Raw genomic sequence first — 26300 nt, forward strand, 5'->3', positions numbered from 1 at the left:
TCATTGTTATTTAAAGTACTGCCAACCTTTTATTGCTCGGTACTACCATATTGCAAATACGGCAAACACACACACACACACACTTCCAAAAGGGCCTCTACACTCCATCACAATGTGAGTCTAATTAGAATCCTATCTGACATTATAAACTTGGTGGTTAGAGTCCTGAATGCTGATTGGCTGACAGCTGTGGTATATCAGACCGTACACCACGACTATGACAAAACATTTATTTTTACTACTCTAATTACGTTGGTAACCAGTTTATAATAGCAATAAGGCACCTCGGGGGTTTGTGGTATATCGCCAATATACCACGACTAAGAGCTGCGTTGCATCGTGTCTAAGAAAAGCCCTTGGCCGTGGTATATTTGCCATATACCACACACCCTTGTTGACTTATTGCTTAAATATAGCATGCCCTTTCACTTTCACTTTCTTTACCCACTACCCACCCCTTTCACTATCCTTACCCAATACCCATCCCTTTCACTATCCTTACCCAATACCCATCCCTTTCACTATCCTTACCCACTACCCATCCCTTTCACTATCCTTACCCACTACCCATCCCTTTCACTGTCCTTACCCACTACCCATCCCTTTCACTTTCTTTACCCACTACCCACCCCTTTCACTGTCCTTACCCACTACCCATCCCTTTCACTGTCCTTACCCACTACCCATCCCTTTCACTGTCCTTACCCACTACCCATCCCTTTCACTATCCTTACCCACTACCCATCCCTTTCACTATCCTTACCCAATACCAGGCTAGACAATCTGGACCCTTTCTAAAAGTATCCGCCGAAATTTTTGAAACCGTTATTACTAGCCTGTTCAACCTCTCTTTCGTATCGTCTGAGATCCCAAAAGATTGGAAAGCTGCCGCGAGCATCCCCCTCTTCAAAGGGGGAGACACTCTAGACCCAAACTGCTACAGACCTATATCTATCCTACCCTGCATTTCTAAGGTCTTTGAAAGCCAAGTAAACAAACAGATCACCGACCATTTCGAATCTTACCGTACCTTCTCCGCTATGCAATCTGGTTTCTGAGTTGGTCATGGGTGCACCTGAGCCACGCTCAAGGTCCTAAATGATATCATAACTAGAGGTCGACCGATTAATCGGAATGGCCGATTAATTAGAGCCGATTTCAGGTTTTCATAGCAATCGGAAATCAGTATTTTTGGGCGCCGATCAAAAAAAAAAAAATAATAATTAATACCTTTATTTAACTAGGCCAGTCAGTTAAGAACACATTCTTATTTTCAATGAAGGCCTAGGAACGGTGGGTTAACTGCCTTGTTCAGGGGCAGAACGACAGATTTTAAACTTGTCATCTCGGGAGATCCAATCTGGCAACCTTACAGTTAACTAGTCCAACGCAATAACGACCTGCCTCTCTCTCATTGCACCCCACACCCCACTGTTACGCGAATGCAGTAAGCCAAGGTAAGTTGCTAGCTAGCAGTACTAGGGGGCAGTATTTTCATTTTTGGAAAAAAAACGTTCCCGTTTTAAACGTGATATTTTGTCAGGACAAGATGCTAGAATATGCATATAATTGACAGCTTTGGATAGAAAACACTCTAACGTTTCCAAAACTCTAAAGATATTGTCTGTGAGTATAACAGAACTGATGTTGCAGGCGAAAGCCTGAGAAAAATCCAATCCGGAAGTGCCCCAGGTTTTGAAAGCGCTGCGTTCCAATGAGTCCCTATTCAGCTGTGAATGTGCCATCAACGAGCTTACGCTTTCTACGTATTCCCCAAGGTGTCTACAGTATTGTGACATAGTTTTACACATTTCTGTTGAAGAATAGCCGTAGGCGGCCACATTGCGTAAGTGGTCACATGGTGGCTCCGAGAGAGATTCTCGCATAAAATACAGGTAGCCATTACTCCAATCGGTCCTACTGAAAAACGAATTGTCCCGATGGATATATTATCGAATAGATATTAGAAAAACACCTTGAGGATTGATTATAAACAACGTTTGCCATGTTTCTGTCGATATTATGGAGCTAATTTGGAATATTTTTCAGCGTTGTGGTGACCGCAATTTCCGGGCGATTTCTCAGCCAAACGTGAAGAACAAACGGAGCTATTTCACCGACAAAAATAATATTTTGGGAAAAAATTTACTTTGGCTATCTACCTGGGAGTCTCGTGAGTGAAAACATCCGAAGTTCGTCAAAGGTAAACTATTTAATTTGATTGCTTTTCTGATTTTCGTGACAAGGTTGCCTACTGCTAGCAAGGCATAATGCTATGCTAGTCTATGATAAACTTACACAAATGCTTGTCTAGCGTTGGCTGTAAAGCATATTTTGAAAATCTGAGATGACAGGGTGATTAACAAAAGGCTAAGCTGTGTTCCAATATATTTCAATTGTGATTTTCATGAATAGGAAGATTTTCTAGGAAGATTTATGTCCGTTGCGTTATGCTAATTCGTGTCAGGCGATGATTACGCTCCCGGATCTGGGTTTGAGAGTCACAAGAAGTTTTAAACTTATCTTATAAAAAACAATCAATTATAATCAATAGTTAACTACACATGGTTGATGATATTACTAGATATTATCTAGCGTGTCCTGCGTTGCATATAATCTGACTGAGCATACAAGTATCTAAGTATCTGACTGAGCGGTGGTAGGCAGAAGCAGGTGGGTAAACATTCATTCAAACAGCACTTTCGTGCGTTTTGCCAGCAGCTCTTCGTTGTGCGTCAAGCATTGCGCTGTTTATGACTTCAAGCCTATCAACTCCCGAGATGAGGCTGGTGTAACCGAAGTGAATTGGCTAGCTAGTCAGCGCACGCTAATAGCGTTTCAAACGTCACTCGCTCTGAGCCTTCTAGTAGTTGTGCCCCTTGCTCTGCATGGGTAACGCTGCATCGATGGTGGCTGTTGTCGTTGTGTTGCTGGTTCGAGCCCAGGGAGGAGCGAGGAGAGGGACGGAAGCTATACTGTTACACTGGCAATACTAAAGTGCCTATAAGAACATCCAATAGTCAAAGGTTAATGAAATACAAATGGTATAGAGGGAAATAGTCCTATAATAACTACAACCTAAAACTTCTTACCTGGGAATATTGAAGACTCACGTTAAAAGGAACCACCAGCTTTCATATGTTCACATGTTCTGAGCAAGGAACTGAAACGTTAGCTTTCTTACATAGCACATATTGCACTTTTACTTTCTTCTCCAACACTTTGTTTTTGCATTATTTAAACCAAATTGAACATGTTTCATTATTTACTTGAGGCTAAATTGATTTTATTGATGTATTATATTAAGTTAAAATAAGTGTTAATTCAGTATTGTTGTAATTGTCATTATTACAAATAAATAAATAAATAAAAAATTGGCCGATTAATCGGTATCGCCTTTTTTGGTCCTCCAATAATCGGTATCGGTATTGGCGTTGAAAAATCATAATTGGTCGACCTCTAATCATAACTGCCATCGATAAGAGACAATACTGTGCAGCTGTATTCTTCGACCTGGCCAAGGCTTTCGACTCTGTCAATCACCACATTCTTATCGGCAGACTCAACAGCCTTGGTTTCTCAAATGACTGCCCCACCTGGTTCATCAACTACTTCTCAGACAGAGTTCAGTGTGTCAAATTGGAGGGCCTGTTGTCCGGACCTCTGGCAGTCTCTATGGGGGTGCCACAGGGTCCAATCCTCGGGCAAACGCTCTTCTCTGTATACATCAATGATACATCAACACATCTTGCTGCTGGTGATCCTCTGATCCACCTCCAAGCAGACGACACCATTCTGTATACATCTGGCCCTTCGTTGAACACTGTGTTAACTAACCTCCAGACAAGCTTCAATGCCATACAACTCTCCTTCAGTGACCTCCAACTGACCTTAAATGCCAGTAAAACTAAATGCATGCTCTTCAACCGATCGCTGCCCACACCTGCCCGCCGTCCAGCATCACTACTCTGGAAGGTTCTGACTTAGAATATGTGGACAACTACAAATACCTAGGTGTCTGGCTAGACTGTAAACTATCCTTCCAGACTCACATTAAGCATCTCCAATCCAACACTCTACTCAACAAATTGGATGCAATCTTTCACAGTGCCATCCATTTTGTCACTAAAGCCATAGCAGCACCCACATGTAGCACGCGCTCCAAGCAGGCATATTTCACTGGTCACCCCCAAAGCCAATTCCTCCTTCGGCCGCCTTTCCTTCCAGTTCTCTGCTGCCACTGACTGGAACGAACTGCAAAAATCACTGAAGCTGGAGACTCATATCTCCCTCACTAGCTTTAAGCTACAGCTGTCAGAGCAGCTCACAGATCACTGCACATAGCCAATCTGTAAATAGCCCATCCAACTACCTCATCCCCATACTGTTATCTTTTTTTGCTCCTTTGTACTCCATTATCTCTACTTGCACACTCATCTTCTACACATCTATCACTCCAGTGTTTAATTGCGATATTGTAATTATTTCGCCACTATGGCCTATTTATTGCCTTACCTCCCTTATCCTACCTCATTTGCATACAGAGTATATAGACTTTTTCTATCGTATTATTGACTGTGTTTGTTTATTCCATATGTAACTCTCAAATCAAATCAAAAGTATTTATATAGCCCTTCGTACATCAGCTGATATCTCAAAGTGCTGTACAGAAACCCATTCTAAAACCCCAAACAGCAAGCAATACAGGTGTAGAAGCACGGTGGCTAGGAAAAACTCCCTAGAAAGGCCAAAACCTAGGAAGAAACCTAGAGAGGAACCAGGCTATCAGGGGTGGCCAGTCCTTTTCTGGCTGTGCCGCGTGGAAATTATAACAGAACTCTGTGTTGTTGTCTGTGTCACACTGCATTGCTTTATCATGGCCAGGTCGCAGTTGTAAATGAGAACTTGTTCTCAACTAGCCTACCTGGTTAAATAAAGGTGAAATAAATAAATAAAATACCAATCCCTTTCACTATCCTTACCCACTACCCATCCCTTTCACTTTCTTTACCCACTACCCACCCCTTTCACTATCCTTACCCACTACCCATCCCTTTCACTGTCCTTACCCACTACCCACCCCTTTCACTATCCTTACCCACTACCCATCCCTTTCACTTTCTTTACCCACTACCCACCCCTTTCACTATCCTTACCCACTACCCATCCCTTTCACTGTCCTTACCCACTACCCACCCCTTTCACTTTCCTTACCCACTACCCATCCCTTTCCTTACCCACTACCCATTCCTTTCCTTACCCACTACCCACCCCTTTCACTTGCTTTACCCACTACCCACCCCTTTCACTATCCTTACCCACTACCCATCCCTTTCACTATCCTTACCCACTACCCATCCCTTTCCTTAAACACCCATTTTCTTTCCTTACCCACTACCCATCCCTTTCCTTGCCCACTACCTATCCCTTTCCTTACCCACTACCTATCCCTTTCCTTACCCACTACTTATCCCTTTCCTTACCCACTACTTATCCCTTTCCTTGCCCACTATCTATCCCTTTCCTTACCCACTACCTATCCCTTTCCTTACCCACTACTTATCCCTTTCCTTACCCACTACCCATCCCTTTCCTTACCCACTACCCATCCCTTTCCTTACCCACTACTTATCCCTTTCCTTACCCACTACCTATCCCTTTCCTTACCCACTACTTATCCCTTTCCTTACCCACTACCCATCCCTTTCCTTACCCACTACCCATCCCTTTCCTTACACACCCCTTTTCTTTCCTTACCCACTACCTATCCCTTTCACTTTCCTTACCCACAACACATCCGACCCTACCAACCACCTACCCCTTTCCTTACCCACTACCTATCCCTTTCCTTACCCACTACCTATCCCTTTCCTTACCCACTACCTATCCCTTTCCTTACCAACTACCTATCCCTTTCCTTACCCACTACCTATCCCTTTCCTTACCCACTACCTATCCCTTTCCTTACCCACTACCTATCCCTTTCCTTACCCACTACCCATTCCTTTCCTTACCCACTACCCATTCCTTTCCTTGCCCACTACCCATTCCTTTCCTTGCCCACTACCCATCCCTTTCCTTGCCCACTACCCATCCCTTTCCTTGCCCACTACCTATCCCTTTCCTTACCCACTACCTATCCCTTTCCTTACACACTACCTATCCCTTTCCTTACCCACTACCTATCCCTTTCCTTACCCACTACCTATCCCTTTCCTTGCCCACTACCTATCCCTTTCCTTACCCACTACCCATTCCTTTCCTTACCCACTACCCATCCCTTTCCTTGCCCACTACCTATCCCTTTCCTTACCCACTACCCATTCCTTTCCTTGCCCACTACCCATTCCTTTCCTTGCCCACTACCCATTCCTTTCCTTGCCCACTACCCATTCCTTTCCTTAACCACTACCCATTCCTTTCCTTACCCACTACCCATCCCTTTCCTTACCCACTACCCATTCCTTTCCTTGCCCACTACCCATTCCTTTCCTTGCCCACTACCCATTCCTTTCCTTGCCCACTACCCATCCCTTTCCTTGCCCACTACCCATTCCTTTCCTTGCCCACTACCCATTCCTTTCCTTGCCCACTACCTATCCCTTTCCTTACCCACTACCCATTCCTTTCCTTACCCACTATCCATTCCTTTCCTTGCCCACTACCCATTCCTTTCCTTGCCCACTACCCATCCCTTTCCTTGCCCACTACCCATCCCTTTCCTTGCCCACGACCTATCCCTTTCCTTACCCACTACCCATTCCTTTCCTTGCCCACTACCCATTCCTTTCCTTGCCCACTACCCATTCCTTTCCTTACCCACTACCTATCCCTTTCCTTACCCACTACCCATCCCTTTCCTTACCCACTACCCATCCCTTTCCTTACCCACTACTTATCCCTTTCCTTACCCACTACCTATCCCTTTCCTTACCCACTACCTATCCCTTTCCTTACCCACTACCTATCCCTTTCCTTACCCACTACCCATCCCTTTCCTTGCCCACTACCTATCCCTTTCCTTACCCACTACCCATTCCTTTCCTTGCCCACTACCCATTCCTTTCCTTGCCCACTACCCATTCCTTTCCTTGCCTTACCCAGACAAGAGACAAATGCATTGAGCAGTAAATGTGACCAGAGGTTCTAAATGTGTTCTGGCATCAGGCGAGAAGCTTTAATCAGATCCACTACTGAATATCCAGGCCTTCCATTATTACTAAAGGGAGTGGGGGAGGAAAATAATGTATAAAAGCAGGACGAGCAATACAACCTATGAAACAGTCTCAAACTAAAGGTTGACTACGCCAAGCCACTAACATACATTATTATCTCAAAAAGCAGAAGCTCTTTTGCAAATCCTTTGAACAATTCCCAAGCCTTGCCCTAATACGGAGAAAATCAAGGAACCTCTACCACTCCCCATTAAAAGCACTTTACATAGTATTGCTCACTCTGTTCAGATCTCTTGTGAAAGGCAAGTGTAGACTTAGACCAACCAGGCCTCTTTTCCGCACCTTTTGTACGCTCTTGGGTTTCAGCAGTTCTGCATGAGAGCTTAGCACATTTCACAACATCTTGTTATGACATCTCCCTACATCGTTACGTGAGCGTTCTGATCTGTTATCTCATCAAAGGTATTGTAGGCTACGCTTAGCAGAATGCTTGCATCGTAGGTACTTAAAAGGCATGTGACTGAACATACTTCATCTCTCTCTATATCTTGAGAACATCAGACCTGGTGTTTTCATGAGAGTTCTCTTCTCACCATGTGGCCTGTTATTTTATACAGCACGTCAGGGGGACATTTTGGGGCTAGAGTATAGGGCTAGAAAGGTCACTGGTTCGAATCCCGGAGCCGACAAAGTGAAAACCTGTCGCTGTGACCTTGAGCAAGGCAATTAACCCAAATTGCTCCAGGGGTGCTGGACAATGATGACACTGGCCATGATCCCATTCCCTGCGGTCGTCTCAGGGGGAGTTGGGATATACCAAAAAATAAAATCCATTACGCAATAGTACATGTGTGCAACAGGACAAATATAAGCCCCACCCAAAATATTATTATTTTGTCAAAAGAAAACTCTAATGAGGTTGTGAAAAATCTACCATATCAATTCATATAGGCCTATTTAGGCAAGGCATTTGAATCAAACCAGGTTGGGGTTACATCACATCTTCATAGATTATCACTGGCTTTTCATGAACGTCACAGTCAAATAAGAAAGTGGGTATAAGTATGGGAAAAGACTTGAGGCAGTAAGTAATAGTGTCTTTTGACACAACTGCTGAAGAATTGAATGGTCAAAATGGGTCACTAATGTGGAAGATCCTGGCCAATCATAGGAAAACATATGGCCTCATAGAGATAAGAGAGGGGGGAAACCCAGCTCACAGGCCACCTTTCTAGCTCCACTGTGTTCTCAAAAAAATGTAAGTCTTAAACCATTTCATTAGGGTTTTCATTTTGTTTCCAAGTCTTCCAGTAACTCAAGCCACATGTCTGATGGAGCTCGTATCATGTAGAGACCATTGTTTCCTGACCTCAGCACTGAATCATCTGTTAGTCAGACAGGAAGAACCACCATAATCCTATCCGCTCACAGATGCTCGGTGAAATCCTCATCAGCCTACATACACACCCCACATACTGTATACTCCCCCCAACAGTTTAAGAACAAGGAAACATATATCCCTATCAACTCAGACATGCACCAGCCTGTACTGACTCATAGGAAGAGGCATGACACACGGGGCTATTAGATGGTTGAACACAAAGCAATAAGTGACATCATACAGTCTTGTTACTCCCGGCAACTGCAATAAAATGTGTCATTTGGCCCTTTGTTCAGTTTGCCCAAGGTGCATCCTATTTCTATCAATGTTTAACTTCTACACTACGCACAAACCCTTGTCTTAATGATTTTGAATGACAACATTGATGTTTATAAGGCTACGGTATCATAATGACCTGGAAAGTATTGGAAGCCCCTATGAGATATAAACTTTTAATTAGAGTTTTGAAAAGTGGGACGCAGGATCTCTTTTTTAGCCCGACCAACTTTGTATTGTGGGTGAGGGAAAGCCTGATAGCTAGCCAGTCAGGGGCTGATGGAAGCAATGGGCAGGGAGTAGGCATTGCTTCTCCAGATATAGCACCGCAAGTTGAAGCACACCAATTTCTCCAAGTGACAGTGGACAGGACATTGGGATTAACCTGTGGCTGAGGCTCCAGCCAAGTACATTTGTCATCTCAACGCTGTGTCATGCATTAGTGCAAAGACATTTTCTCACATGCTCCACTGTTTGTCACTGTATCCCAATACAGTGCCAGAGCCTTTCTGGAAGTGGTGAAACTGCACTTCATGTGTGCAAATGAACTGAATCCCAAGAGAATAAATGTCTATTTCCAGCAGAGACGTAAACATCTAGCTGAGCGGTCATGACATCGCAAACGAAAATTCCAAATAGTATCCGTAATGTCCACAGAAACATGTCAAACGTTTTTTATAATCAATCCTCAGGTTGTTTTTAAAATATATAATCGATAATATATCAATCGGGACTGTCGCTTTTTCAATAGGAGAGGGAGAGACAATGGCTGCCCCACTCTGTTGAGCAAGCAAAACTCTGCAAACACCCAGCTATCCACTGACGCGATGTGATCTTTCTCGCTCATTTTTCAAAATAAAAGCCTGAAACTATGTCTAAAGACTGTTGACACCTTGAGGAAGCCATTGGAAAAGGAATATGGTTGATAGGCATCCAATGGAACAGAGAGCTTTCAGGAAAAACAGCACTTCCTGTTTTGATTTTCCTCAGGTTTTTCGCCTGCAATATCAGTTATGTTATACTCACAGACGATATTTTTGACAGTTTTGGAAACTTTAGAGTGTTTTCTATCCTAATATGACAATTATATGTATATTCTAGTTTCTGGGCCTGAGAAATAGGCAGTTTCAAATGGGTATGTTTTTTAGCCAAAAACTAAAATCATGCCCCCTACACTCAAGATTGGATCCCCCGAGCTGACAAGGTGAAAATCTGTCGTTCTGCCCCTGAACAAGGCAGTTAACCCACCGTTCCTAGGCCGTCATTGAAAATAAGAATGTGTTCTTAACTGACTTTCCTAGTTAAATAAAGGTATAGAAAAAATGTTTAAAAATAAGTTAATTAAAAATAAATCGGCAAATCAGCACCAAAAAAATACCAATTTCCGATTGTTATGAAAACTTGAAATCGGCCCTAATTAATCGTCCATTCCGATCAATCGGTCGACCTCTAATCAGTTCATCTTGCATTTATGCGATGGATGCAGATATGCTGCTTTCAGATCTGCCTAGCAGCGAAGACAGATAAAATGTTCAATGGACGGTAAGCCAGCATATTGATTGCTGTAGTTAAAGCAGTCTTATAAGCTTGTACCAAATGGCTCCTTGCCAGAACAATCCCAAGGAGCATGCTGCAGCAGCCAGTGCAGTCAACATTCTGTTTTTCCTCTGATTTACATCATAATGTATAACAGCTGATGAAACTAACACTGTAAAAGTGTTAACGAATTTGATCTGTGTCATTTCCTGATAGTTGGTTGAAAATACAATACACACAGGATGTTCTAATCAGCAGTTTGCATAGGAGTTTGGGGTTTTCATGGTGACATCACCATGCGGTACCATGCAGTAAATTAGTTAATAGACCAACAACAAAGAGAGTTCCAAACCTCTGCCAATATCAGCTAGTTTTCAGTTTTCCCCTCCCCACTTAGACCACTCACAGACAGTCCAAGCTAAATTCTTGCTTGAGAAATAGTTTTGAAAAAATATATATATATTTTTACCCATTTTAATTTAAATCTATTACAGTAAAGAACTTTATTGTTTGTCACGGCCGTCAAAAGAAGTGGACCAGTGTGGTGAGCATACATTTTCCTTTTATTTTAAAATGTTGCCAACAAAACAACAAACAAAAGAAAGAAAGAAAGAAAGAAAGAAAGAAAGACACAACCGTGAAGCTTACAGGGCTAAGTGCCACAAACAAAGTTAACTACCCACACTGAAAGGAGGGGAAAAAGGGCTTCCTAAGTATGATTCCCAATCAGAGACAACGATACACAGCTGTCCCTGATTGAGAACCATACCCGGCCAAAACATAGAAATAAAGAAACATAGAATGCACACCCCACATCACACCCTGCCCTAACCATATAGAGAAATAAAACGGCTCTCTAAGGTCAGGGTGTGACATTGTTACTCAGAAATGATATGACATTGTTCCTGTTCCCAAGAAAGCTAAGGTAATTGAGCTAAACGACCACCGCCCCTGTAGCACTCACTTCCGTCATCATGAAGTGCTTTGAGAGACTAGTCAAGGACCATATCACCTGCACCCTACCTGACACCCTAGACCCACTCCAATTTGCTTACCACCCCAATAAGTCCACAGACGACGCAATCGCAACCACACTGCACACTGCCCTAACCCATCTGGACAAAAGGAATACCTATGTGAGAATGCTGTTCATCGACTACAGCTCAGCATTTAACACCATAGTACCCTCCAAACTCGTCATCAAGCTTGAGACCCTGGGTCTCCACCCCGCCCTTTTGTCACCAAAAGCACTCACAAACTTTTACAGATGCACAATCAAGAGCATCCTGTCGGGCTGTATCACCGCCTGGTACAGCAACTGCTCCGCCCACAACCGTAAGGCTCTCCAGAGGGTAGTGAGGTCTGCACAACGCATCACCGGGGGCAAACTACCTGCCCTCCAGGACACCTACTCCACCCGATGTCACAGGAAGGCCATAAAGATCATCAAGGACAACAACCACCCCAGCCACTGCCTGTTCACCCCGCTGTCATCCAGAAGGTGAGGTCAGTACAGTTACGTCAAAGCTGGGACCGAGAGACTGAAGAACAGCTTCTATCTCAAGGCCATCAGACTGTTAAAAAGCCACCACTAACATTGAGTGGCTGCTGCCAACATACTGACTCAACTCCAGCCACTTAATGGAAATTGATGGAAAAAAATGTATCACTAGCCACTTTAAACAATGCCACTTAAAATAATGTTTACATACCCCACATTACTCATCTCATATGTATATACTGTACTCTATATCATCTACTGCATCTTGCCATCTTTATGTAATACATGTATCACTAGCCACTTTAAACAATGCCACTTTTATATGTTTACATACCCTACATTACTCATCTCATATGTATATACTGTACTTGATACCATCTACTGCATCTTGCTATTGCCGTTCTGTACCATCACTAATTCATATATCTTTATGTACATATTATTTATCCCTTTACACTTGTGTGTATAAGGTAGTAGTTGTGGAATTGTTAGGTTAGATTACTCATTGGTTATCACTGCATTGTCGGAACTAGAAGCACAAGCATTTCGCTACACTCGCATTAATATCTGCTAACCATGTGTATGTGACAAATAAAATTTGATTTGATTTGATATTGATATAAAAATGGCTATATTGGGCCTTTAAATTGCCTGCAGATGAGATTTATGGTCATTTTAAATTGACACTGTCCCATTCAAAATGTTTAGGGCCGAACACTGACTAAGTGTTGAAATCATTGCACATTTTCATTGGTCGAACCCAAAGGGCTGCCACTCTTTTATAGATCTCAGCAGGTAATCTAGCTACTGTATCCTACCTCACAAACTCACAACAATACACTAAAACAGAGTTACAGTATGCTTTCCTGAAGTCAAACTCCTTAATATATAAGCTAAAAGCAAATTAAAAATGGCACATGCTAAGCAATTATCCTTTTGCATATCGCCGGGGGCTTTAGCATAGCGGACCATATCAAACAGTGAGTGAACAGCTTATTCAATTTCCCCACAAATTCATGCGTGAGGGGCTGTTTATGCTGTTCACCTCCACCAGATGACTAGAGGGGCATTAAGATTCCCGTCCATTTCAAAGTTGATACTAATGTTGTGTTTGTAACAGGGCAGGGAATTCTTCTACTGTTTTTCCTCTAATTTACTTTTTAAAAATAGCAACGCAACATGCAACCATTTCAAAGATTTTGCTGAATAACAGTTCTTATAAGGAAGTTAGTCAATTTAAATGAATTGATTAGGCCCTAATCTATGGATTTCACATGAATTGCCAGGCCAACCCGCTGGGGAGCCAGACCTAGCCAATCAGAAGGAGTTTTTATTACAGGCAGAAATCCCCCCTCCCTTCCTCTGATGATCACACAGGTGAAGAAGCCGGATGTGGAGGTTGTGGGCTGGTGTGGTTATACGTGGTCTGCGGTTGTGAAGCCAGTTGGACGTACTGCCAAATTCTCTAAAAAGATGTTGGAGGCGGTTTATGGTAGAGAAATGAATATCAATTTCTCTGGCAACAGCTAAGGTGGACATTCCTGCAGTCAGCGTGCAAATTATGGGCACTCAAGCATATTGTATACTTCAAGAAGGTCAGGGTTGTGATATAGAGGCCAATTGCTTGTTGTGTATTTGTGTTTGTGTAAATCATTACAAGTTAATAATGAGTGTGTACACTGTGAGGTGCCCTAAAAATGTAAACATGCAAAAAGGCAACAAACTTGTTAAAGACCAAACTTATAGTGTCTAAATGTACATACCAGGTTGAATTCAGTGTTTGGATTAAACAAGACATATTTTACAGATGTAGGATCGTCATTTGAGCCAGTTTGCTACAGCAGGAAAATAATCCTACAGCAACAAGATCTGTGGAATTATTATGTGGAATTATAATTCATGGACATTTTTGTAGGAGTTTATACATTTTTCGTAAAGTTCTCCTGCAACAGGGTGATCAAATTAAGATCTGCCATCTGTAGCAGTCATATCATGACTTTGGCCCAGATGTAGGCCATATCCTAGGTAACACACATTACATTAAAACTCATACAGTAATAAAGTGGTCATAAAATGGCAATAGTACAGTAACACGTTATATCCCAGTAAAATACTAATATGAGGGGTTTTAAATTCTATTGCAGACTATTGAACTTCATATGTCTTCTACAGAACCTTAATGACAGGCCTTCGAGGATACCTGGCCAGGTTTGCCCTACAGTATATTTTGTACCATCCCTACTCATCGCGCCACCTTAACAACATTTGAGACTATTGCAACCTGGCATAAGGAAATCCCAGCTGCAGCTCTGATCAGGGTATGAACTGTGCGCCATCTGGACTTTAGCCCAAACCCCAAAGACGATGTTTCACATCTGCAAGAATCAAATTGAGACTAAGGGTTCACCCAAATAGCTGTGTCCAACATGACAATGCATCATACATGGTGCTAAGACTTGTCATTTTCACCCCAGGGGCAATTTTTTTTTTATCATAGACCAAAGTTGGTGTATTAAATTATTCAAATTGTTCATGAATTTGTCAATCAACTTATTCTTAACAAATCTAAATCATTGTTTAGTGTTTCTGTATTGACATGGACTTTTTTTAAATGCAAGTCCTTTGGGGCCGTTTTGATCCCAGCCAACAACAGTTCTGCCTATAGTAATTTGATTAATCTGACCTTTATTTGAATTTAGGTATCTCTGGAGATATAATAAACAAGATATCCATAACACCAGAGGGTATCAGTAATTTGGACCAGATAGACAGGTTAACTACAGAGATATATCTCCCCATGTATGCCCAAGATTGTACTTTTCTCTACCACATATCGTACAACTGTGTACAAAACCAAAATTACCTACGTTATATGCATGTACAATTTTGCCAATAGTATAAATACGTAATAGTACTGCTATACAGAACTCAGATATGCTCTGAATCTACATACAGTTGAAGTCGGAAGTTTACATACACTTAGGTTGGAGACATTAAAACTAGTTTTTCAACCACTCCACAAATGTCTTGTTAACAAACTATAGTTTTGGCAAGTCGGTTTGGACATCATCTTTGTGGATGACACATGTCATTTTTCCAACAATAGTTTACAGACAGATTATTTCACTTAGAATTCACTGTATCACAATTCCGGTGGGTCAGATGTTTACAGACGTTGACAGTGCATTTAAACAGCTTGGAAAATTCCAGAAAAAGATGTCATGTCTTTAGATAAAGCTTCTGATAGGCTAATTGACATAATTTGAGTCAATTGGAGGTGTACCTGTGGATATATTTCAAGGCCTACCTTCAAACTCAGTGCCTCTGCTTGACATCATGGGATTTGTTTTTTAAATCAGCCAAAATCTTTAAAAAATGTTTTGTTGAACTCCACAAGTCTGGTTCATCCTTGGGAGCAATTTCCAAACGCCTGAAGGTACCACATTCATCTGTACAAACAATAGTATGCAAGTATAAACACAATGGGACCACACAGATGTCCTACCGCCCACGAAGGGCGGAGATGAAGATGGTATGAACGTAGAACGTGGTATGAACGTAAAGATGAACGTACTTTGGTGCAAAAAGTGCAAATCAATCCCAGAACAACTGCAAAGGACCTTGTGAAGATGCTGGAGGAAACAGTTACAAAAGCATCTATATCCACAGTAAAACGAGTCCTATATCGACATAACCAGAAAGACCGCTCAGCAAGGAAGAAGCCACTGCTCCAAAACCACCATTTAAAAAAGCCAGACAACGGTTTGCAACTGCATATGGGGACAAAGATCGTACTTTTTGGAGAAATGTTCTCTGGTCTGATGAAACAAAAATAGAACTGTTTGTCCATAATGACCATTGTTGTGTTTGGAGGAAAAAGGGGGAGGCTTGCAAGCCGAAGACCACCATCCCAACCGTGAAGCACAGGGGTGGCAGCATCATGTTGTGGGGGTGCTTTGCTGCAGGAGGAACTGGTGCCCTTCACAAAATAGATGGCATCATGGGGTAGGAAAATTACGTGGATAAATTGAAGCAACATCTCAAGACATCAGTCAGGAGGTTAAAGCTTGGTCACAAATGGGTCTTCCAAATGGACAATGACCCAAAGCATACTTCCAAAGTTGTGGCAAAATGGCTTAAGGACAACAAAGTCAAGGTATTGGAGTGGCCATCACAAAGCCCTGACCTCAATCCTATAGAATATTTGTGGCCAGAACTGAAAAAGCACGAGCGAGCAAGGAGGCCTACAAACCTGACACAGTTACTTATACCAGCTCTGACATAATTCACCCAATTTATTGTGGGAACCTTGTGGAAGGCTCCCCAAAACAATTGACCCAAGTTAAACAATTTAAAGGCAATGCTACCAAATACTAATTGAGTGTATGTAAACATCTGACCCACTGGGAATGTGATGAAAGAAATAAAAGCTTAAATAAATCTCTCTCTACTATTATTCTAACGTTTCACATTCTTAAAATAAAGTGATGGTCCTAATTGACCTAAAACAGGGAATTTTTACTCAGATTAAATGTCAGGAATTGTGAAAAACTAAATGTATTTGGCTAAGGTGTACGTACTCTTCCGACATCAACTGTATAGAGCCGTATTGGTGTGTATTCTCAGAAAAGTCATTATTCTCGGGCAAACCTAAAACAGTCTTAATTTGAATCCAGGTTTCTCTGGGGTCATTATATAAGGGGCAGTGCAGTTAACTTGATTTTCCAGAATCCCCCCTGATATTTCCACACTATCAGGTCAAAATAACACCCTGATATTTCCACACTATCAGGTCAAAATAACACCCTGAAATTTTGAAAGTTATGATTATGCCCTTTTTGTGTAAGATCTATTTTTTTTTTTTATCCTGAAATTTCTGCCTGTTCATGTGGGATGGAGTTTTTGGCTCAGATCTGATTATAATACATCAATAACCATTCATCTGTGTAAGGGAGTGGGCTCTATCACGGCTGTGTAAGTAAATATCTTCAAATTAGTTTCCTAACGCTCACACGATCAGACAGCATTTCAATGCCCAAAAGAGGCTCAGGGAAATTAATTACAAAAAAAGTTATTTTCCTTAAATAAACACACAGAGTGATTTGTTAGGCATAAAGTGATGATTTAAAAATACAAGTAAAAACCGCATGGGGGCTTTAAGTTGCACATATCATCATTGAGGTGGAGGTGGACCTGTATCAGTGACCTAAACCAAATAGACTGATCATCTGCAGAGATGGAGCACCTCATGCCTGTCGTTATCATTGGTTATAACTAGGTATGGCCATGTACAAAATCTAAATGACCTTAGATATATTCTTAGTGTCAGTCAAAGCTGCTGATAAAAATCTGTCAGCGGTATGAACCCTGCGTGACGACTCAACCTGAATCCTACTGCTGCTCTATTGTTCGCTACATTCTTCAGTCTGAGACGGCCATCGTTGAAGTCGTTTGTGGTGACGTCAAAATGAGGGTTGTTGTACAAAACAAAGTCATCAGCGATTGGATTATCTCTAAGCAAACAAAGTCATCAGCGATTGGATCATCTCTAAGCAAACAAAGTATCAAAGCCAATGACTCGTTTTCAAAATGCGGCTTTGCCCATGTGTGTTCTGACTCTGGTCCAACCCATCGTTTTCTGGAACCAATCACAATATTTAGAAAGCGTTTGCACTCTATAAATCGTCAGGGAGGTACTCAGATCCAGACTCAATGCGGAGAAGAATCTGTGGGCGTAGCGTAGAGTTCGGCCGGCACTAGGACTCTGGGTAGTTCCGTGTAGCTCAGTTGGCAGAGCATGATGCTTGCAACGCCAACGTTATGGGTTTGATTCCCACGGGGGACTAGTATGAAAATGTATGCACTCACAACTGTAAGTTGCTCTGGACAAGAGCGTCTGCTAAATTAAGTAAATGCAAATGTGGAGCCAGGCAAATTAATGCTTGGTAGAACTGTAATATAGAAACTAGATAGCCTCTCTACAAATAATGCTGAATTGTATTCTCCCAAAAAATGGAATTCCTATAATACCCTCCAACATTCTATATGTGCAACTTGTTATGATATGGTGGGTGCTATACCATTTGGTTTTATGCTTTTTGATGTATGTTATCATAGCCCATACGACTCCCATTGTTTCATTAACAACGTTGATAATGCTGACTTGGCTGTGCCCTGTGGTTTTTATCACATAAATATGTCAAGATGTATATTTACTTCAAATTTGGAAAAAAAACTGCACATTATATCAAGAAAGATATTTGGGGGGAGGCTTTACAGAATAAGCAACTTAAGTGTTTCCCAATTTAGCTAAAATAACAGTCTGTTTTGGTATTTTTTTCCCCAGATAATATTGTTGACATGTCTAATGATATTTCGATTATAATTACATTTATATTTTGTTTTGATTGTTGCTTTTTCCAATAGTTTCTTCTTGGGATCAAAATGACCCTAGTTGGTAATCAATGTATGTAAAATATGTTGGGAGCTTGAGGGTTAAAAACCTGGTTTGATAAATGGCCTAAAGCTTGGAAAGAGGTTGCCTACCAGGTCTTTTAAAACGTCAAGGAGAATGCACAGTATTGGACAACGGAAAAGGGAAATCAAATGACTTAGTCCTTAGGCTATGTAGTTAACAAGTGGCAGGATATACGGACAATTGACCAGGCACAATTAAAATATGACAATACATAATAATAGCTTATTTTTAAGTAGTTGTCCACATGGAATTGTATGGAATTTTACGCGTGTTCGTCAAGCACATCTGCGCACAAACACTAGGCTATAATTAACTATTAACAATGGTTAAGCCCCGTACGAAAAATATTGCAGTCAGAGTGCAGTTTAACTGTAGTACAATGCAATATAAGTGCAGTTAAAGTGCAGTCTAACTTCGTCCAAAAGAACACCGTTTTTTTTTACTACAATAATTCGGCGGTTTTACTGCAATTACAGTGCGGTATCGTTCAACTGCAGTTCAATTCTGCAATTACTGCGTCCAAAATACCACAGTCGACTGCAGTTACTGCACTTTTACTGCAGTTTCAAAACTGCAATACTTTTTTGTAAGGTTTTGTGTCAACATAACCGAACTAAAGCTGAGAGAAATGAGCGTGAAAGTGGCATAACTCCGTTTTCTGTTTATCCATGTTGGGGATATCAAGCGCCATCATTTGATATTGACTTGGCTAAATCAAATTACTCCTGGGCTTCTTGACACGTGAAGTCTATTCGGGGGAAATATTGAAAGACATACATCTTGAAACAACTAATTTACACAACTGTAGATCGTTGAATGCAAAGTCCAACTCGAACTCATGGACACACAAGGGAGAAAATTATATATCAACAAGTAAGAATTATTATCTTACCTATTCCAGAGTCTGAATCACAAGATCCCAAATAAGCGGAATGAAGTAAAACAATGCATGGAATCCACCAGCTATTCATTGCAGACATGTCAGCGGTCGGGGAAGTAGACTACAGTAAAGTTGCTGTGAAACCTTCTTGAACTTTTGTTTAAAAGACTGGTTGGTGATGGTAGCTGATCATCCACGCACTTCCGGTTAGTAATAGACTGACTGTATTTACTCTCCTTGATGGTGAGCTGGACACAAACTCTTAAAACGGTTCATATTACCTTTTTCGACATTAATAATAAATAACTATATTTCATTATTGGTTGGACCAGTTCTCTCTTGAGATTACAAATGTTTAATGTATCTAGGCAAGTCATTATGAACAAACTCTTATTTACATTGACAGCCTATCCTGGACCAATTGTGCACAGCCCTATGGGACTCCAAATCACAGCCAGATGTGAACCAGGGTCTGTAGTGATTCCACTTGCACTGAGAAGCAGTGCCTTAGACCACTGTGCCACTCAGGATCCTAACCGAAATAATTAAAGGTTGAATATATAGAGATCTATTTATATATATATATATATCACTTTCATTATTCACTCCTAAGCCTTCTACTATGGATGATAGTAAGGTGTTGCATTTGTGTATGAATATTAGCTTACACTAATAATATGAATAGATTGGGCTCCTGAGTGGCACAGCGGTCTAAGGCATTGCATCTCAGTGTAAGAGGTGTCACCTTAGTCCATGGTTTGAATCCAGGCTGTATCACATCCAGCCGTGATTGGAAGTCCCATAGGGCGGCACACATTCGGCCCAGTATCGCCTGGGTTCGGCCGGGGTAGGTGGTTATAAATAAGAATTTGTTCTTATCTGACATGCCTAGTTAAATACATTTTTAAAATGGTGTTCACACTGTATCTTCATTACATTCTGGAGGCTACTGTGACCATACAGAAGCACTATTACATCGCCATAATGCTTTGAAAGTAAGCTACAAATGCCTCAATGTAATTTAGAGTTTTTATGTTATGGTAGTGATGAGTTGTCATTGCATGTTATTCTTCTCTCTATAACACTTTCTTTTCTAATGTTTACCAAAATCAGGTATTATACATTAGAAAGAACCTGTTGATGAGTGTAAATGTATTATTATTGTTGATCTTCCAAATGTACAGTTGTCACCTTTCATATTTGGAATTCTTTGGAAACCAAAGGAAGTTCTCTCTCCATAACTTGGGATGTGATGAACAGTGGCAAGCTATGACCTCTGGTCACATCTTGTCAGCTCTCTCTAAACCTTAATCTGCCACTATTCATTCCACTGCAATGAAATATTCACATCTGAAGCACATTACTTGTTCAGTTTTTGCCAGAAACTCCATCAAAGTGTCTATCTCATTCAGGGAACTTGTACATGGCTGGTGGTCTTTGGGAACACTTCAGATAAAAGCTAAATCCTAGCTTGTATTGAAAATCTGGGATCTATCTGGGAAATTGGATTGTTGTAGGTTTTGGATTAAGCTGTAGGGAAAACATGCACTGTACCGTAGGCCTGTACTCAACCAGTCTAGATCACTTGCACAATGTTAAACTGATCAAACAATGAATTACTGTATGGTAGCTGATACCTGTATAAACTAGGCCTTCACGGGGGATATTTCAGTGAGAAGGCATACAAGGATGGTACTGCATCTTTCTGCCTAAGGTGAGTGCTTTTATTAGCAAGTGAAGAATAAATAGGGGCCAAACTTCTTTACAATATTGACAATATAACAAACTGGAGCAAATGAATAAGTCTACAGCTAAATACTTTACCCAGGCTCCATCATGTCTGTTGTGGGACAGCACCTACCAATCACCACCTGTCTGCCCAGGACAGAACGACAAGGGTTTCAATACCTTTTTTACACATAATGCAATTCACCAGGGAACGTTCTATTATACAGTGCTAGTCACAGGTTTGGACACACCCACAAAGGTTTGGACACACCCACAAAAGTTTGGACACACCTACTCATTCAAGGGTTTTTCTTTATTTTTACTATTTTCTACATTGTAGAATAATAGTGAAAACATCAAAATTATGAAATAACACATATGGAACAATGTAGTAACCAAAAAAAGTGTTAAACAGATATATTTTGTCTTTGAGATTCTTCAAAGTAGCCATCCTTGCCAAGATGACAGCTTTACTGTAAAAGGTCTGGAAGTAGCTGGTGCAGAGGAGTCAGGCGCAGGACAGCAGAGATAAGTAATAAAAGTTACATTACTCAAAATTGCCAAATACATGAAGATATACCAAGCCCACACAAAAGGACTGAAATACATAAAACAAACACTCACAAAAACCATGGGGAAAACAGAGGGTTAAATAAGGAACATGTAATTGGGGAATTGAAACCAGGTGTGTAAAACAAAGACCAAACAAATGGATAATGAAAAGTGGATCAGCGATGGCTAGAAGGCCGGTGACGTCGACCGCCGAACGCCGCCCGTACAAGGAGAGGGACCGACTTCGGTGGAAGTCGTGACATTTACACACTCTTGGCATTCTTCTTATGAGGTAGCCTAACTGTGAGTCAGATTTAGAGGAATTTCATTTAAATCTACCTGTATAGTATAAGCATTTACGTATCACATGTAATGCTTGATGGAAGTGATGTATTATCCTGGTCCAGAAAATCCTCAGGTAGGGGAAAGTAGGGTAAATTGAGCCATTTTTTTACATTCAGCATCACTCTGTAAAGGGAAATACTGTATAGCGTTATTTTTAACACAGCTATCTATACATATATATCAGGATGTTGTGTCCCTGAAAATAATCAGAATTCATGTAAACATTACAGTTTTGAACTTGTCCAAAAAAAGTGGTCCCTTGGCACAACTTAGCCTGGGTATGGGGTAAATTGGAATGCTTGAAAAGTGTAAGTTAAGCAAAGCCACCTACACATTTCTGTACTGAATTAAATATTACCAGTACCTTTTTAAAACCATGTCTATCTTTATTTTCCAAACACAATTCAACACAATTACAATCGCTTTTTGTCTGTTTTTATTTTTTATTTTTTATTTAACCTTTATTTAACCAGGTAGGCTAGTTGAGAACAAGTTCTCATTTACAACTGCGACCTGGCTAAGGAAAAGCAAAGCAGTGCGACACAAACAACAACACAGAGTTACACATGGAATGAACAAGCAGACAGTCAATAACACAATAGAAAAAATGAAGTCTATATACAGTGTGTGCAAATGGCATGAGGAGGTAAGGCAATAAATAGGCCATGGTAGAAAGTAATTACAATTTAGAAAATTAACACTGGAGTGATATATGTTCAGATGATGATGTGCAAGTCGAAATATTGGTGTGCGAAGGAGCAAAAATGTTTTAAAAAAATAACAGTATGGGGATGAGGTAGTTGGATGGGCTATTTACAGGTGCAGCGATCGGTTAGCTGCTTGGATAGCTAATGTTTAAAGTTAGTGAGGGAAATATAAGTCACCGCATTCAGCAATTTTTGCAATTCGTTCCAATCATTGGAAAGGCAGCCAAAGGACATGTTGGCTTTGGGGATGACCAGTAAGATATACCTGCTGGAATGTGTGCTACGGGTGTTGTTATTGTGACCAGTGAGCTGAGATAAGGCAGAGATTTACCTAGCAAAGACTTATAGATGACCTGGAGCCAGTGGGTCTGGCGACGAATAGTGGTGGGTCGTATATGGGGCTTTGGTGACAAAACAGATGGCACTGTGATAGACTGCATCCAGTTTTCTGAGTAGAGTGTTGGAGGCTATTTCGTAAATGGCATCGCCGAAGTCGAGGATCGGTAGGATAGTCAGTTTTACTAGGGTATGTTTGGCGGCGTGAGTGAAGGATGTTTTGTTGCGAAATAGAAAGCAGATTCTAGATTTAATTTTGGATTGGAGATGTTTAATATGAGTCTGGAAGGAGAGTTTACAGTCTAGCCAGATACCTAGGTCCACATATTCTAAGTCAGAACCGTCCGGAGTAGTGATGCTAGGCGGGCAAGGGCAGCGAACAGTTGAAAAGCATGCATTTAGTTTTACTAGCGTTTAAGAGCAGTTGGAGGCCACGAAGGACTGTTGTATAGCATTGAAACTCGTTTGGAGGTTTGTTAACACAATGTCCAAAGAAGGGCCAGATGTATACATAATGGTGTCATCTGCGTAGAGGTGGATCAGGGAATCACCCACAGCAAGAGCGACATTGTTGATATACACAGAGAAAAGAGATGGCCCGAGAATTTAACCCTGTGATACTCCCATAGAGACTGCCAGATGTCCGGACAACAGGCCCTCGGATTTGACACACTGAACTCTGTCTGAGAAGTAGTTGCTAAACCAGGCGAGGCAGTCATTTGAGAAACCAAGGCTGTTGAGTCTGCCAATAAGAATGTGGTGATTGACAGAGTCGAAAGCCTTGGCCAGGTCGATGAAGATGGCTGCACAGTACAATCTTTTATCGATGGCGGTTATGATATTGCTTAGTACCTTGAGCATGGCTGAGGTCTACCCGTGACCAGCTCGGAAGCCGGATTGCACAGCGGAAGAGGTGGGATTCAAAACGGTCAGTGATCTGTTTATTAACTTGGCTTTCGAAGACTTTAGAAAGGCAGGGCAGGATGGATAATGTTCTATAACAGTTTGGGTCTAGAGTGTCACGCCCTTTGAAGAGGGGGATGACCGTGGCAGCTTTCCAATCTTTAGGGATCTCGGGAAAGTAGCTGTGGGGGGTTTGGAGCTGTTGGCCTGGGGTTGGGGTAGCCAGGAGGAAAGCATGGCCAGCCGTAGAGAAATGCTTATTGAAATTCTCGATAATCGTGGATTTATCGGTGGTGACAGTGTTACCTAGCCTTAGTCCAGTGGGCAGCTGGGAGGAGGTGCTCTTGTTCTCCATGAACTTTACATTGTCCCAAAACTTTTTAGAGTTAGAGCTACAGGATGCAAATTTGAAAAAGCTGGCCTTTTTCAGGGCAGTCAGGGCAGTCAGGTCTGGCGTGAACCAAGGGCTATATCTGTTCTTAGAAATACCGTTTTTGAAAGGGGGATGCTTATTAAAGATGGTGAGGAAATTACTCTTGAAGAACGACCAGGCATCTTAGACTGACGGGATGAGGTCAATATCCTTCCAGAATTCCTGGGCCAGGTCGATTAGAAAGGCCTGCTCGCTGAAGTGTTTTAGGGAGTGTTTGTCAGTGATGAGGGGTGGTCGTTTTATCATGGACTCATAGCTGATGCAGCAATGAGGCAGTGATCCCTGAGATCCTGATTGAAAACAGTGGACGTGTATTTGGAAGGCAATTTGGTAAGGATGATATCTATGAGGGTGCCCATGTTTACGGATTTGGGGTTGTACCTGGTACAACCCCAAGGCATAAAGCAATCACAGGTGTCGATTGGGAGAGCTAGCTAAGACAACAACGGGCAAGACAACAGCTAATCAGCTAAGACAACAACAACAGGTAAAATGGTGATGAATGGGCAGAGGGGGTCAGTTAACTACACACAGGGTGTTCGAGGCTGGGCTGACAGATAGCAAAATGGAGTACCGTGATTAATGAACAGTCCAGCAGGCATCAGCTGTGTAGCCAAGTGATCATAGGGTCCAGTGAACAGCAATAGATGAAACAGGGAAGCCGCTGGCTAGTCATTACTACCCAGCTAACAGGAGACACAGCCTTAAAAGTTAGCAGGCCAGGGCTACGTCCGGCAAAGGCCGGTTGGGGGCACAGCGGAAGGAGTTACGTCGGCAGACCAGTAGTGGTGGAACGGCGGGGCTTCGTGTTGACAAAGGGTCCCGGCCAGTTGGCAAAAGAGGTATTGTAGGTTTTAGTAATTTTGTTTGCTAGTTTGGAGATGCGCCTGGCTCGTGGCTAACTGGTGCTAGCTTCAGGACAGGGGCGTTAGCCACTATAGCCACTCGGTAGCAGCTAGTTAGCAGCGATGATCCAATGCAATGGTCCAGAACTTACGGCAAGGATCCGGAGGAGTACTGGAGTTCTAGCCATGTTGGGGAAGAGTCCGGGAGGTATCAACCGTGTAGCCGAGTGATCACTGAGCGGTCCGGGATGTGGGCCTGGCTCATAGCTAGCTTTGTGACTGGGCCATGAGGTGGCAGCTAGCTAGCTGTGATGATCAGGAGTAATGAACCAGAGCTTATGGCAGGAATCCAGCATTGTAGTGGAGAAAACACTCCGATACTGGCAGGCTGGCAAGTGTTATCCAGGCTAAAAGCGGCTGGTGTCTGTGCCAAAGGTAAAAGCCGCTAGCAGTGGCTGACAATGACTAAATAGCTAGTTGCTAATTTGCTGGTTAGCTTCTGATGGAGGTTCTGGCTAAAAGGTCTAAAAATAGCGGATCCGTATCAAATTGGGAGAGGCGGGTTACCGGAAGGTATATTTAATTTAAAAATGGAAAAGAGATTGAAAATAAATTGAAATATATACAAAAAAGACGAAAAATACAAAATGTACAGGGGAGAACTGCAAACCGCGTCTGCACTGCTATGTCATCTTGGATCAGTATGTTAATCATTTTAAGCATCTTTTAACACAGGCTTAACACCTAACAAATATTTTGTACTTTTAACATAGGCCAGGCCCTGCTGTTACCTCATATCCCAGTAACAATGCCTTGATTTAGGCCTGGGAAGAAAACACTTTAATTTTCTCAACTCGCCATAGGCTCAACCATTGGCTCAACTTATTCCATGAGCTTTGGCTCAGTTTATCCCAAGGCAAACATTTTGAATATATTAGTCCACACAACTACAAGGATGCACATTCATGCTAGTTTTAGAACCTCATATTGAAGTTTATAGATGTTTAGAACAACCTTTACATGATCTACTTTGGTCAAGATACAAGCATCATGAAACCTCTAACATACAGTAATACATTCATTTGAAAATCCATTCTTTGGACCGAACTTGCTTACCACTTTTTCCATGTGGTTTCTTCCTCCATGGACTCCATGACATTATTACCTTTTCCTCCATATTTGGTCAAATGATTCATTTTGTGTATGGTTTCCTCGAAGCGAAGG

At 41.7% G+C, this 26300-nt stretch overlaps 1 protein-coding gene across 2 annotated transcripts in view; it reads right to left on the bottom strand.

The window, feature by feature from the left end:
* tfpia (tissue factor pathway inhibitor a) overlaps positions 1-19419 on the bottom strand; it is a 57863-nt gene extending 38444 nt beyond the window's left edge. For both annotated transcript variants that reach the window (XM_029641060.2, XM_029641051.2), the window contains exon 1: positions 19240-19419. In XM_029641060.2, the coding sequence (XP_029496920.1) occupies positions 19240-19327 (88 nt within the window). In that variant the 5' untranslated portion in view covers positions 19328-19419. The remainder of the gene's footprint in view (positions 1-19239) is intronic.
* Positions 19420-26300: the final 6881 nt, after the last annotated feature.

The sequence above is a fragment of the Oncorhynchus nerka genome, linkage group LG3 (assembly GCF_034236695.1).
Source record: "Oncorhynchus nerka isolate Pitt River linkage group LG3, Oner_Uvic_2.0, whole genome shotgun sequence".
NCBI lineage: Eukaryota > Metazoa > Chordata > Actinopteri > Salmoniformes > Salmonidae > Oncorhynchus > Oncorhynchus nerka.